A 15,268-nucleotide genomic window follows, 5' to 3' on the forward strand; every position below is an offset into this window, starting at 1 on the left:
GCAAAGTAATCTCTTTTTCTGCAGGTAGTTCTCCCTCATTTCTTACTACACACATTGAAATGCTCATTTACAGCAAGACCTCCTCTGCAGGGCTATCAGCCTGACTTGCCACCTTATCTTCACCAGACTTTCTTCATGGCTCTTGAACCTTGCCAGTTCCTTGCCCAACCCATTGGCAATGTGCCCCAGCTATCAGCTATGGGACAATGCCAGCTCCAGGGATCTGGGTTATGTCAGAAAGGTCTGGCTGGGACAGGAGGCACCCAAGCAAGAGCAACATGAAGAGAAAGACAAACTGGCTCCTCTCAGAGTTTGCACATACTTTGCCTCTCATCATCTACTCTTTTATTTCCCCTTTCCCCTCTGCTGTACCTTCATCCCTCCACATACCAGCCACATAAAAATCCTAGGCAAGTGAGGCATGTACTTTCCATTAAGTTGAGTAACTCAAATCATAATAATATAACATTAAAGGCTGCTTTTTGAAATTAAGGCCTCAAGGGTTATAATTTTTCTCAAAGGTATTTCACTTTTCAGGCAAGGTAAGAAAGTCAGCAGTAAGAATGCAGGCTGAAAATACAAGTCATTAAATATTAACATTAAGTGTTAAAAATAAGCATGGGTTACTTCAAGTTACAGGAAGCCTTTTCTTTTTTTCTGACCTAGTTGTCTCAGCCACTCTTAGACTACTGAAAATTTTCCTTCCTAATGTGAAACAAATGCTGATGCATATCATCCTGGAGCTCACCAAGCAGAACCAACAACTTAGCACTCTCCTGGGCAGGTGCAAAACTTGTAGACTCCTAGCTTCACCACTCACCCCAATTTCAGTGCTTATTTCCAGCTGAGAGCTTAAGGGACCTCCAGAAGACCTCCTCCAAAAACCTGGGTGCTTTTTTTAGCACAGTCTGACTAGTCAGTGGTGTACTGGGAGGTGAGTGCTGCTGACATTCACCCCTTCAGGAAGGATGTGCACTGGGTCTGTGATACTCTCAGAGCTGTTAGACCTGCAATCACACAAGTGAAGTGGTTTCTCACTCCAGTTTTGTTTAGCTAATAGATGTATTAACAAGCTAGTGTTTGGGGATCATAAATGAATTAAGTGGAGCCGGCATTTGTAGGAGAAAGTCTGTAATTTGTGTAGAGCAAAGACAGGGTTCTGTGAGGGTGGTGAGTGTGGTGAAGGTCCTGCACACATGAGGTTTTTCAGAGCCAAGCTGTCCACGACAGTGAGAAGGACAATTCAAGCACAAAAGATACTGAGGAGCAAGGCCCTGGCAGAGCCTTGAGGGCGCAGGAAGTGTGTCACCATCTTCCAGAAGACACTGCCAATGCTTAAATCCATGACGGCATCAGAATTAACCTACACTAAGGCTTTCTGATTCTGTGACAAAGCATAATAATAATCCTTTCTTGCAGTTCACAAATACAAGCCCTGCAGCACTGAAACTCCTTTTTACCTGCTAGTCAGTATATACAGTGCTTGTTTGAAGATTTAGCACATTATAACATAGAGTGAACAGGCAAAATACCTAATAGTACTTGAAATGAGAAATACTTAGCAGACACACTCACTCTTGCAGTGTTGAAGTACCACTTTTTTATTTGTGGGAAAGCAAGAAACCTATTCCATCTTCACAGGTCCATTTGGATATCATGCACTATTCAATATCAAGAGGGGTGAGACATATTCTGTTCCTATGGCTCATTTATTTAAGCAACATTAGCAGGAACTGCTGCATTAGACCATCTAGCAAAGTTTATAAAAATGAATTATATGAAATTCTGCTTCCCATTTCTGCTGCTTTAGTTGTGATTAATGTTGAAGCAATAATTATTTCAAGGAGGACATAATTTATTTGAATGTTCTTGGTCATTTTAAGAGATATATATGGACGGTTAGTATAGGACACAGGTTGTACTAAGTTATTATGGTGATTTACATTTATTTTACTCAGTTTACATCAATCTACAAATGCAATACAGTTAAATGATGTAGTCAAGGGCATTTCTTCCATGGCCTTCTTCAGCCTCAATGAGAGAACACTTTGCCAAGAGGATGATTGTGATGGTGCTGGGTGGCTGGTAAGGTATGTATGTCCTTGAAAAAAACAATTGTCTGACCTCCCACAGTATTAGCAATGTTAGGTCCTTTCCAAATACCAAACTGATCAACTTTTTGTTACCTTGGTAGCATGTCACAGAAAGTCAGTTAGAGAGTAGAGTTGTCAGCTAGTACAATTAAAAAGGAAAGCAAAAGAGTATATAAATGTAAAGTGGAATATGAAGTGGCATAAAGACCACAGTTTTTTGTTCTCTAGTATTTTTTATTCACACTGAAATTCTATATGAAGTTACACCTTGAATTAGTGAGCCTGGTTGCAAGGCAGCCTGTGCATCTTCCAGCACCTACACGTCTTATCTTATTATAGGGCAGAGATTTACTGTTGTCTGCTGTGTATCTATTAGACCATATAGATAATAAGTAAACAGATTGTACATGGTCCCAAGAGTGTGGAGAATGCAAGGCAAAGAACTGAAATGCAAAGACACACACCAACCCAAGAGCCTGCAGTGGGTCCAGCAAAGTAATGGGATCATTGGGATGTATTTGTCTGAGAGCACTCGTGTGGATTGGGCTCCCAAGCCAGGGGCCTGGACAGGTACTGAGCATAAAACAGAAACCTTCAAGACCTTTTTCACTGAATTTGCATTTTACACATAATTCTCACTCCATTTTCTTTCTAATTCCATGCAACAAGACGCTGTTGTCTGCACATTTTCCACTTAAATAATACAAGGGGCACCAGAAGAACTCATAGAAGCCTTAATGCTGTCACCTTTGTATGTTTATTTTAAGTGGTAGGACTGCTGGTATATTGATGCACAAAACAAAAAGCTAGGAGATATGGTAGTGCTCTGACACACAGAAGCAGGGCAATGGAGATGTCAGGGAAAAGTCATGTTGGTTTGCTTTTAGGTATTTAAGAACAAGTTCAGTGACAGGAAGGAACTTTTGAATTGCTTTTTCATCATCTCTAAGGGAAACATTAAATACATGTACTAGTTTCTTAAATTATTTAGAGGAAATAAAATCACCTCTTCTTGCTAAAAGCTTGACAGTAGAATACAATAGATGTGCTCAGGCAAGAGGAGCATGTAAATTCTGCAAACCATCAAATACTGATAGATGTTTCTGGGCAAACAGCCACAAGAGGAAATAGGATTTCTCACTGATAGCAACTGCCAACAAGAGAACAGTAATCACATGGCTCCTGATTAAATATAAATATAACGGATGAAATCCATTGTAATTGCTGTGTAGCTAGCAGTATTTTTACAAGTGTGATTCTAGGTGATTTTGAACACACTAGCAGAAGAAAATGAATTCAATTGGAAAATCCACAGTTTCCATTCCCAGGGCATGATATACAAATAGTATGGTACCTGCTTCTGCTGCTGTAGTAATTCTGCAGTCTGCAGCTGTGGTCTCTGATCACTGTTCTCCGCAGTGGGACGCTGGGAGAAATCTGTCAGTGCGAACACAACATCCTCTTCCTCCTCCTCTCGCTCTGCATCATCCGCCTTCTGCTCAGACTGAATGCCAAATTCTGGGAGGGCCTCGAGATGCTCAATCTGAAATGTAAGAGATGGGACACATCAACACTTTTTGCCACCTACCTAGGTGCACAGAAATCTACTGATGGGCTAAGGGAAGGGATTATTTTCTCCTGGGGCTCTAAGGTGGGATATATTGACTTCTGTAGGGTACAGGGAATGGTCTGTGGGTGATATCATATGACACGTTGCATATGAGAACATGCAATGCAGGCCTGCAAGATAGGAGATCTAAGCAGCTGAGAGGATGGGTGTAGTGCAGAGCAATATGATGGATATAATCCACCATGCATCAGTGAGACTAGACAGGACACTGGTGGTATTGCATAATGAAAACATGGAGATCAGGGAGTATCCCTATCTAGCACTTTATTCTCTCTACTGCATTAGCAAAGAGCTTGACACCACTAATGACTGGAGATGGACTGATTGTAAATTAAGTAGTCAAAAAATCAAAACAGTGAAAAAATGAAACCTGTTTTGATATTAGAAGATGAGCTAGTTTACACAGAAGCAAATTAGTACTGCTGAAGTGAAGCAGAATGAAATTATTTCTAAATAGCTACTCATCTCTTGTTTCTGACTCATTATACCATAGCTGATAAAGGTAAAGATGCTCACCCACCCTTTATCCAGAATACAAAACACTGGAGCTTTCTACTTAAGCATATTCGTACCAGAGCTGAAAGGTTACTCATTCTGTCAAATATAGCAAACACTGAAAGACACTAGGTATACAGATACATGAAATACTGAAAAAAAAAAAAAAAAAAGAAAAGAAAAGAAAATATAAATAAATTACTTAGGTGCCTTAGCAAAGGGTTTCAGAATTGCAGAATAAATGGTTGCAGGATCAAGGTATGATTTTCAAGAATTTTTGTTAAAGTGTCAGAATGGACAAGCATATTTTTCTATTTCTGTTTTCTTTAGGTAAGATTTTTGAATCAAATGGTAATTCTGGATATGCAGCTTGACAAAATTTAGCAGCACCTTTTTTTTTTTTTTTTTACAGTGCCTGTTCTGGCAATTGTATCCTTTCTAAAATGTGTCAGCTTAGGGATTCCAGGTTGTTATGTACTCCTGAAATTACTGATCTTAATTTAGTTTCTACTTGGAAAATTACTTAGATGACTACTGGTGTACTGCTGCTGACGGTGATAGACGTGTGTACAAGGAAAAGGAACAAACAAGAATGATTCACTGTAAGTTCCCACAAGAAACTGTACAATTCTCTTGCCAACATGAAAACAGAGCTTCCCTCCATCTGTATTGCTGCAGGCTTCATAAAGAACACACTGTGCACACAATGACAAAAATGACAGCACTCAATCTATCCAAACAGATTTGATTCCACCAGCTCACAAATGTATCTTTCTTCCCCAAAATTATTCAGGAGTCTTATCATAGAGACCTAATTAACTCTTAATTTACTATGTGAGATTTTTTTCAAGGCCAGATGCTTGTACTAGTTAAGGGTTTAGATTTAAAGAGAGGTGATCTGTAACATAAAGGTATCATGCAAAATATCCTTCAGCACAAGTCAACCTTTAAAACAAAAAGTCACGTTTGATCTGAGTCCCCTTAAAATCTGTGAGTAATTATAGAGTTTCTGATGCCACTTTGTACTTAAAATCTAGTTAAAGAAGGGACACCCCACTGCTTGCAATTTCATTGGGTTAATGAGGTGCGCTGGTTACCTCTAATATGTCCTCCCCTTCCTCCTCCATTCGCTTGCCTTGCCGCCAGTGCTTCAGCAGCCACTTCAGTTTGACGTACAGGAGGAAGGTGTCCTGCTTGAAATGCCTGAGTTCTTGGTGCAGTAGGCTCTTCTCCTGGCTCCAGGTCTTCTCTTCCAGTTTGTTCTGCAAAGTCAAGCTCTGCACTTCCAAATCTTTCCTCCGCAGGGTCTGCATATGCTCCTCCTCCAGCTTTAATGGAACAACAGACACCATGTCAGTGTGCTGGGGGGCCTCCAGGATTTGAACTTTGTTGGGTGAGACAAACTGAAATCTCTAAGTTTCATCAATAGTGAGTTGCTATTGAGTTTGGCTCAGCGGATTCCTCAGCAGTCATAACTGGCATGCTAAGGAAATTAGAGGACAGCAGCTGATAAATTTAGCTTAGATAACCATATGCAGGTAATCTGCAGTGAAAGTGGACAGTTTGTTTACTTTAAAGATGCATGAGAGCTCTGTTGCTGCTTAAACATTTTATACCCTTCATATTTTCTTCTCTTGACTGTATCCCAGCACAGGCACCACCCTGAACTGCTGCACACATCACACCTGCTAAATGCATTTGTAGCTATTCCTAGGAGGTGAGACTGCAGCTGCCCTTCCAGACAGTCTGGAATATTCACAGAATCATCCCAGAAAGGCTTGGGTTGGAAGGGACCTTAAAGATCACCTCGTTCCAGGCCTCCTGCCATGGGCAGGGATGCCACCCACTAGACCAGGTTGCCCAAGGCCTTGTCCAACCTGGCCTTGAACACCTCCAGGGATGAGACATCCACAGCTTCTCTGGGCAAACTGTTCAATATTATCTTCACCTCTTCCCTCCCTGGCCACAGACTCTTCCCTTCCTCTGTGACTACATCTCCTTCTCCTTCAGGAAGGGCAATGCTTCCCAAGGACCCACACCAGTACCTCAGGTACAACTACTGGTCCTTCACTTTTCACAGTTCATACTCAGAGGTATCTGAGCTTAGAAGAAAAATACTTCTAGATAAGGGAGACATGCAGGAACTGAAGAGACAAAAATAGGCTTCAACTTGGCATTCACAGTGTCTCAGTTTCAGTTCTAGAAGCACCAGAATAAGCTCGTGGTTTGAAGCACACATATAATTGTACCTGTTTTGACACAAGCTCACCTGAAACAATATTTTTAAAAGTGACTTCTCCATCAATATGTCAAAAATCAAACCACGGCATGACCATAGCCCAACAGCACTTATACAAGTTTGTTGTACCGCATCTCATACTCTGCACGGATGAGATGGTATTTCCCCTTCAACCAAGTTGTAGTTCTGATTGATCAAGAAAAGGCAGCCAGAACAAGAATACAGAACCACTTGCCAATGCCAGTTTCTACTACTTTCCATTTTGTGGAACAACAGCATCTCCTTTGACAAGCTTCACAGATGACATCTGCGAAAGCCGCTAATGACCACAACAATTTAAACATAGGAACATTCCTGCAGTAAACAACATTCACTAAGGAATGAAGAATGCTTCAGAGATTCTTCTTCAGGAGCATGGAGCACCTAGCACTCCATACTGCCAATAAATATATGCTTGGTTTTCACAGCAACATTTGATGTTGGTGACACAGGCTACCATCCCACACTAGGTAATTTACTAATGGGTCTCCTGCCCTTTAAATGAGGTGTTCTGGCATAACACAAACTTTCAGCATTTATGCAACCATGCCTTAAGAAGTTCTTCAACATATATCCATAACATTGATATAGATGATCTGGAAGATTTTTAGAATAAAGTTTGCAAATAAATCATTCTTTAAGTAACTATAAAGCTTAGAAATATATTCTTGAACAAAATTAAGCTTATTCACAGTAGTTTCTAACTTAAATGCATCTTAAAAGTACTCTGAAAAAAAATTAGATGTAATGGCCCCCAAAACATACATGCAATTCCTGATAACTGTCATGGGGGCTATACACTGCTACCCTATATCCATCTAATGCCATTAAATATCACAAAAAAAATATATATATATATTAAAAAAGGGTGTTCTTTTACACTCCATTTTAAAGGGAAGAAATGAGTAGATTTTGTGTTGATGCAGATTCTTCCACCAAATGGAGCTATGGTTAAATACAGCAAAGATCTATGAGTCATTTCCACCAGAAATCCTGGAAGATGATAAAAAAGGAATAATATCAACAGGATGGGCATAATCTGGAAAAAATGAAAAATCCAGAAGATGTTTTTACTATTCTATTTCTATTGGCTGTTAGCATGAATTGTTAGCTTTGATTCTGCTTCATTTTTAATTGTTTTTACAAGCTGTTATGATCTAAGTCCCTATGGCCACAAATTCTTGCAGAAGACCCTGGTGGAGGTAGTTTCACAGAGTTTCGTGCTTTTTTCAATGGACAGCTATTGCAAAAGAAAAGAAATCGGAGGAGGGCATAGCTTCCAAAAAGCATTCATGGCCAAGGCAACTAGGAAGGAAATCAATTTACTGGTTGCCTTCAAAAGCTTCCTTGAGAAAGCTCCTACTGAGATCAACTGAAAATTAAAGCTACTTATGAAAAATGGAGAGATACTTGGACATAATGAGATTAGCTGGCACAAGGATAAATGCTTTATATACTATGCAGCAATTGTGATTAATTTAGTCTATGAGTAAACTTAAAAAGAAAACTTCAGTTAAGAGCCAGCCTGCAAAAATGTGCAACAGATTTATCTACCTATTTATTTATTTATTTATTTATTTATTCTCTTCTCTAGAAGCTCAAGGTCATGAAACAATTGGTTAATATGCTCCAACTTTCAAAAAAGCAGGGGGAGCTCATGTAACAAAATATGATTTCTTCACCAATTACAAATAAGAGGGTTGGAAACATGATGTACTAAGGAACAAAAGATCCTGGTTTGTGTCTCTGATCCAAGAGTGCAACAACTCCTCCAACATCAGAGAAGAGCTGGATTTTCTTTGGACTAGCAGGGGTCTGAAAAAGGAACAGAGCCAAACCATGCTCCTGGAGATCAAATGTACTCTTCCCTCGCTCATGGAGAACTGATGGGGCTGATATAACTCCCTTGGCAGTGTTTCACATCCCTGCCTCAGCTTCCCCTTGCACTCATCTCTTGAGAAGGCTGTCTGGCAGGAAATAACCCATACAGCTTGATTTCCTCTGCCAGTGCCATGGCCTCCTCATAACATGGGCAACACGCAGGGGAGGGCAAAACTTGTTTCCAACAATCAGAGAAACCAGACTCAAAGCTGCAAAATAGGCTTGAGTTTGTGTCTCCCCAGCTTCCAAATTCTCCACATTGACCCAGTGAAAAAAGCCCAGCTGTTGGACTGAGGCTCCCATGTTCCTGACAAACGAGGTGCACACCACGAGTTGCACGTGGCAGGGTCACGTGTCTCTCCCAGCAGCCGGGTTTCGTATTTACCTGAATGATCCTTTCTGTAAACTTTTCTTGCTCCTCTCGGTGAAGTCTTGTCTCCTGCTCAAGCTGAGCCTGAAGCTCCTGTATCGATACACTCTGTACAGGTAAAACATGGGAACCCCTCAGCTGATCAGCAGGACAAAGGGGTAGGCAGAGCGGAAAGCGGGTCTCAGTGGTGGAAAAAAGAGGAAAAAGAAAAGAACCGCAGGACAGACATCTGCACAACTCACGGTTATTGATAGTTAAAACCAAAGCACAGTGTGCAAATAAACAGCAGTGCCCTACATGGCTGTGGGAATTGCCTGTGTGGCTTCTGAAGGCTAAAGCCGCGATGCTGGTGTTACTCGTGTTCTTCCCTTCAGGCCCCTGCTCCAGGGTTGCACTGAGGCAGGTGAGGCAGCTCACCCCGAATGGAGTCTGCCAGATCAGCTCCTACTAACAGGATTCCACGTTTGGAGGCAGATTTTTCTATGATAATCAACGTCTTAAAATTTAAACACCTCTGCACAAGATTTATCGAACGTACGTATATGGCACCTTATCATTTATTCATGTGCAATACTTCTGAGGAGACAGCTAATGGGATAATATTTATTAAACCAACTGAGCATAAAAAGTCCCTTTCTTCAGATACAGAACAGCTCTCTGCACAAGTGGACTTCATTCTGCAATTTCCACTCAAAATAATTACTCTATAAAAGTCATGGTGATGAGCTAGGTGAGCCTGAGATCTGACCGTTACGCTTAAGTATCTCCCCTTCCAGGTCCAACACTATTTTTATCTTAATAATTTCAATTTTACATTGAATATAAATTTGGGATCCCATCCACTTTGTTCCTGACAGTTACTTAATTCAAAAATAAAGACCCAAGAAGGCAGAGTCACAGCCCTTGTTATTTATACTGTGCTAATTAATCTTGTGGCACTTACACTCCTGATCAGTGCTTTCTATATCCTTCATTTTCTTTCTCATGTTGGAGCTAGACTTGATATGCCTGCAGCAATGTGGTGCTCAGCCAGGCTCTCTTCACACGCACCAGGAGTGCGACCACAGAAAGCTCTGCGGCACCAATTGCCTGCTTTCCAGAGTAAAGAAGCAGTTAAAGAAGGGGTTCCTTCAGGCTTTGAAGCACAAACCCAAATTCTCCACTGGCTGATGTCCAGCACACTCCAACCTCAGCAGGTGCGAGGACTTAATGCTGGCTCCCAGGGGCTGCACTGGCATCAGCCCCAGCATCCTTCTCCTCTCCCTTCTGGAGAGCAAAACCAGCTCCTGCTCCTGTTGGGGCCATGGTTACTCAAAGCAGTCTTGGTTACTCAAAATACAAAAAACTATTTGCCCCTGGAACAGATGCTCCTGTCCTCCTCTAGGGAAGAAGGAGATAAAGCAGACAGAAGTATCCCAAAAACCACCCTCAGGACCGTACTCCACTGAGCAACAGAAGTCACCTACATCTACTTTCCGGGCCCTCTAAGTTCCTTCTTCACTTGACACCCTTACTGACTTGTGCATGTCTGTGTTGTACCTGAAGAAGTGACACTTCCAGCACTCAGAAAGGCGTGCAGAAGGTTACTGAGAGTGAGCTACCACATTATCTGCCTTACCCATTTTGTTTGAGGCATTAATGGGTCTACAGACATGTTTTATTGCACAAGACCAATTTGGTCTCACATATAACTTGGAAAGAACTGCTTGCGGTGGGATTTGTGAGTTTTGTGCAATTATTTGTAAATCATGTGATACATTCAGGTACGTCATCCAACAAAAGAAAAATTACTTTCATCAGTAATTTCTGCATTCATTTTTTTTTTTTTTCTTTTCTGATAAAGCTTCTTTAGGAACATGGTAAATAAGTGCCAATGTACCCAGTTAATTCAGATGTAATTTTAAAAAGGGGTGTTCCTTCTTTCTATGTATTTAAAATTAGTCAGAATCATGCAAAGTCTTTCTGGCACAGTTACAACATGGCAACTCTTTCCTGTTGCCAATAATCACTTAAAAAATCTTATAATGTGCCTCAAGAAACGGAGACAGCACAATTCTTGCAAAAATTAATATGTTATTAATTTGAAATATATAGGAAATATAACTAATCTATAACTGATCTTAATGTGACTCTTTCTAGAGCCATAGGACTACATATTTGGGCAGCTAGAAATAATGTTCATTTTTGGACTCCTGAAATTGGGAGCTGAATCAGAGCAGCAAAAGCTTTTCCCGGGAAGCCAAGGTTTGAATTTTTCACTGTTCACTTTGCTCTTGTGTTTTCCAATCAACAACAATTTGCTATGAGATCATATGTTGCAAGGTTTGAATTTTTCACTGTTCACTTCACCCTTGTGTTTTCCAATCAACAATTTGCTAAGAGATCATATGTTGCAATTTAGACTACTGTTAATTGGAACTACACAGTTACATAAACACTGAGAACATCTCGTGTCTGCAAAATTAGGACAAGAAAATGATGAACTTGTGTAAATTTTTTAAAACACGCAGCCCATGCAAAGCCAAGTTCCAGGAAGCTGGGGCAGTGGGATTACATGATAACTTCTGGAATTACCAGGAAGAGTTTAAATACATCATAAAGGCAGATATACTATTACATGCACAGTTAACAGTGCAAATCCTTTTACAATTGCTTTGCCTGTTCAAGGATGATATATTTTTATAAGCGGCAAACATGCTGAAGATCAGCTAATGCATGAATGCAGAGCTGCACAACTTTTTTCTTCCAGTGCAACCTGAGGGCTCTTCACAGTCTATCATTTCATATAATGCAATTTCTAGTAAGAGCAGTGGGATTAGTATTGCTCAAATCAAGGGAGATAAGGCTGCTTAAGGGCCTAATGGATTGCTGCTATATGTCTGGATCATAAATATAGAATGCATACATATTTGTATATGCAGTTCAGGCACCTGGCATTGCACTGGTGGATGCCTCTTTGCCTATATGTTGAAATCAAGCCCCTACCATCTAATCAGCAGGATGCGGTCTGTGGCACAACTGTGTTTTTGTTTCGTAAAGCAACACTGCTACAAAATCAACATGAAAATTGATATCCTGCTAATTTCCATTCTTTCTCTCCTTTTTTCTCATTAATGGATGCGCTATGGGAGGAACAGAAAACACCCCAAATGTGATAGCTACCACACAACATACCGACACCACAGAAACAAGACACAAACTCACTACAACGAGACACAGAAACACGCTATAACGAGAACTACAGGCTACTGCTACTCCAACACAGTGTCACGGAAACAGGTGCACCTCTTCTGCAGCTCCACAATGACCAAAAGTTTCCAATGAAACCCAAATTATTTCATTTCCAGATCTACAATCACCCTCATCATCTTGGGCAGATGGTGCCAAGTCCTCTTGCCGAGTCATTTTATCTCACCTGTTATCACTCCAGAACAAGCTAATCCACGCCGATGTCTTTACCTCAAGAGGACAGTCAGAGAAAAGTCATGCACAGTTTGGGGGCTTCACCACAGCTCACTCCACCAACATCTTTCTGCCCCTCTCAGCACATTGAAGGCTTTTCAGGTTACTTTTCAGCTCACATAACCCCACATTTTTATGACAACTGGTTTACTATGAGTGCCATGCACCATGAGGTATGGCTGGGTTTTACTTGTTTGTAGTCTCTATTTTACCATACCTATTTCAAACCTCAATTTGCCTGGAAACTGAATTGATTTATATGCAACAATTCTTTTTAGCCTTTTTTTTCAAGAGAGATGGGGCAAAATAAAGCAGGGTAGAAAGATGCTCTCCAGCATTTGTGTGCAATTCCAAGGAAGCCAAAAGAAGAACACTTTATGCTGCCCACCAGATGCAATGTTATAATGCTTTAGACCACACAGTCTAAAAACTACTTTTTTTTTTTATACTTCACAGCTGACCATTGCTTGCATACAAAAACACAGACTCGATAGGAACTTCCAATGCCTTTTGTGTTATTTTTTACATGCAATACACATCTAACTGAATCCTCAGAGGCTACTTCTGAAGATGTACTCTTCTCCTTTCCCACTTAAAAATATATGACATATATTCCATTCACTAGTGTAAAATAGACAGTTTTGTGGTTATTTGTCTGTGCTTATGAGTCTCTGATTTTATGAAAACACAGGACACTTTGCTCCAGGTCTTTAAAAATCCATCTCATTGTATGGATAGTATACAAAGTCTCATTGAGTTCAGTTAGGACTGGAATATCCAGATTTACATCATAAAGGGTCTTTTATGCCATTATGTGGTCAACCTTTAGGGAATCTTGCTTAGCAAGAAAGAATACAATTCATCAAAGTAAATTATTCTTGCTGCTTCTAATCTTGGTGGGAAGGAATACTGTCAGCACCAGTTTGTCTTTCTTCTTCCCACAACTTTGAGTTCGAGGGATAGTGCACACTAAGAGATACAACTTTCTATGTGGTGCCCTTTTTCTTTCTCTCTCTCCCTCTCTTTCTTTCTGTCTGTCTGTCTAGAATAAAGAAAAGTCACAATGTATAAAACATTCACTGTTTCTTTTCTGGGAAAACAATATCTTAAATCAGGGCAAGAGAAAGGACGTGTGAATTTTCAGTGCATGGCTGGGAGCTGCTGTGAATGCCATCCAGCTGAAAATTTCTCAGTGAAAGTTGCACAGAAGGAGCACAGCCTCCAAAACACGCTAAAAATAGAATATTCAAAATATAGACCAAAATTCTCACATGTCCAAAATGTATCCATACTGAAGACTTGACTCAAAGCACGTGATAAAGTGACTTATCTAAATTGCACATCCCTGTATTTGGTTCATTCACATTTAACCCAGAAATTAATTTACACTAATTGATCTGCTTCGTATTTCTTATGGGCAAAATAAGTAAGAAAAATGGAAAAACAGATTAAGAATGGCCTAGAAGAAATTATTCCTCAATGTGACCTCTTCCTATCTACTAATAGAACTTGCAAAAAAATTGCTTCTGAATATATGCTCTCACCTTTCCTGTCGTATCTGCTTTTATTTTAATTCTCTGGTAATAAATTGTACTTTTTAAATTAAATCAAACCAGTGACTCTTTTTCCATAAAACTGGAGGAACTGAAATTTTGTGTCATTTTTGTACAGAGAAACAGATCTGTGAGTTTTTAAAAGGCGTGTACAAAACTAATCACAATATTCAAACCTAAAATGCAAAGATGAGTACTTTTGCCTTTGGTGATACATACTTACTTACTCAGGTAAGGGCAGAAATGACACCCTGTCACTGGAAAATAAGGATTTGCTAGGAAATACAGCTCAGTTTTGGAACATGTGATATTAAATCCAAAAAAAAAAAAAAAAAAAAAAAAAAAAAAAGAGTTTTGAAAGAGTTTTTTCTTCTCCAGAATATCTTATTACCTCTGAATAAACATGAGAAGTCTGCAGTCTGCTTTAAGGAAGCTGCATTTTGTTTATGGCTATTCCACTGGTGGAAAGGGTAAAATTCACCAGATGATTTTTTTTTTAATCATATTTTACACAGGTTTCCATTTGTTGCCATAGTAATCCTTTGATTTGTACCAGGCATTTGCTCCATAAAGCATTGCTTTACCTTTTTTAGTTTTGCCATGCCTTTCAGTTATGGAGATTCTTGCCTGTTCACTTGTATTTTCTTTGGATGGTGAGGAATCATTTCCCCCACCCACCACAACCCAGCTCTACTAAAATCATGAATAATGGATCGAACATCCACCCCAATGGGCTCCAGCCTCTTGCAACAGCAGCTGAACAGCTCGTTTCAGCAAGAAAACAAAGCCCTGCTCTTAAGGCAATTTCAAGACATAATTTCCCTTGGACTGTGACTCTAACCCACCTCTTTAATATGCAAATACATTCTAATAATACTGTTGCACTAACAACTGCAGTGCAAAGACCAAACAAAGGCAGATGTTTACAGTTAGGCTACAGGGTAGTTTCTAGCAGAAGTCAGTCTGCATTTATTGTATTTAATCAAACAATTACGCTCCTACAATGCTCATTTTTTAAAAACTGAGAAAATAGCTAACTGGAAGCTGCTCAGCACTGCTTGGGACATTTTCAATTTAAAATTCAGTTTCAAAAAAAAAGGGCTTTAGAAAAATGGGTTTGCTTGTGTATAAAGAAATCATTTGCCTAACTGAAATGAAATGTGTTCTTCTCATGCTGAAAGTCCATACACAGTAAGAAGATCATCAATCAATATGACCCACTGGACAATGTGAATATTTTCACCTCAAAAGTTAAAGCAGATAGCGGCTTACATGCAGCCATCTCTACTGTGGGAACGGAATGGTTTGAGTCTCCATCTGAAATTTCTGTGGTAATAAAGAAAAGCCCTTTGGTATTTGAAAAATATTTTTTCCTGGTCTTTCATCTGGCACAAAAAAAGTTAGTTTTTTGTTAACACAGTCTATGCAATTAAAAAAGAAAAGAATTAAATTGATAACATACAAAATTATTTGGAAGGATCTTCTGCTTCACTCGTTCTTAACTAT

General features: G+C 39.8%; 1 protein-coding gene across 1 annotated transcript in view; it reads right to left on the minus strand.

Moving 5' to 3' along the window:
* The window catches only part of MTCL1 (microtubule crosslinking factor 1), a 103,277-nt gene that overhangs the window by 26,508 nt on the left and 61,501 nt on the right, over nt 1–15,268 (minus strand). The window contains exons 8-10 of the mRNA XM_032181120.1: nt 8,763–8,855; nt 5,316–5,546; nt 3,448–3,636 (exon numbers count right to left, since the gene is read on the minus strand). Of these exons, the coding sequence (XP_032037011.1) occupies nt 3,448–3,636; nt 5,316–5,546; nt 8,763–8,855 (513 nt within the window). The remainder of the gene's footprint in view (nt 1–3,447; nt 3,637–5,315; nt 5,547–8,762; nt 8,856–15,268) is intronic.

Source organism: Aythya fuligula, chromosome 2, assembly GCF_009819795.1.
Source record: "Aythya fuligula isolate bAytFul2 chromosome 2, bAytFul2.pri, whole genome shotgun sequence".
NCBI classification, from domain to species: domain Eukaryota; kingdom Metazoa; phylum Chordata; class Aves; order Anseriformes; family Anatidae; genus Aythya; species Aythya fuligula.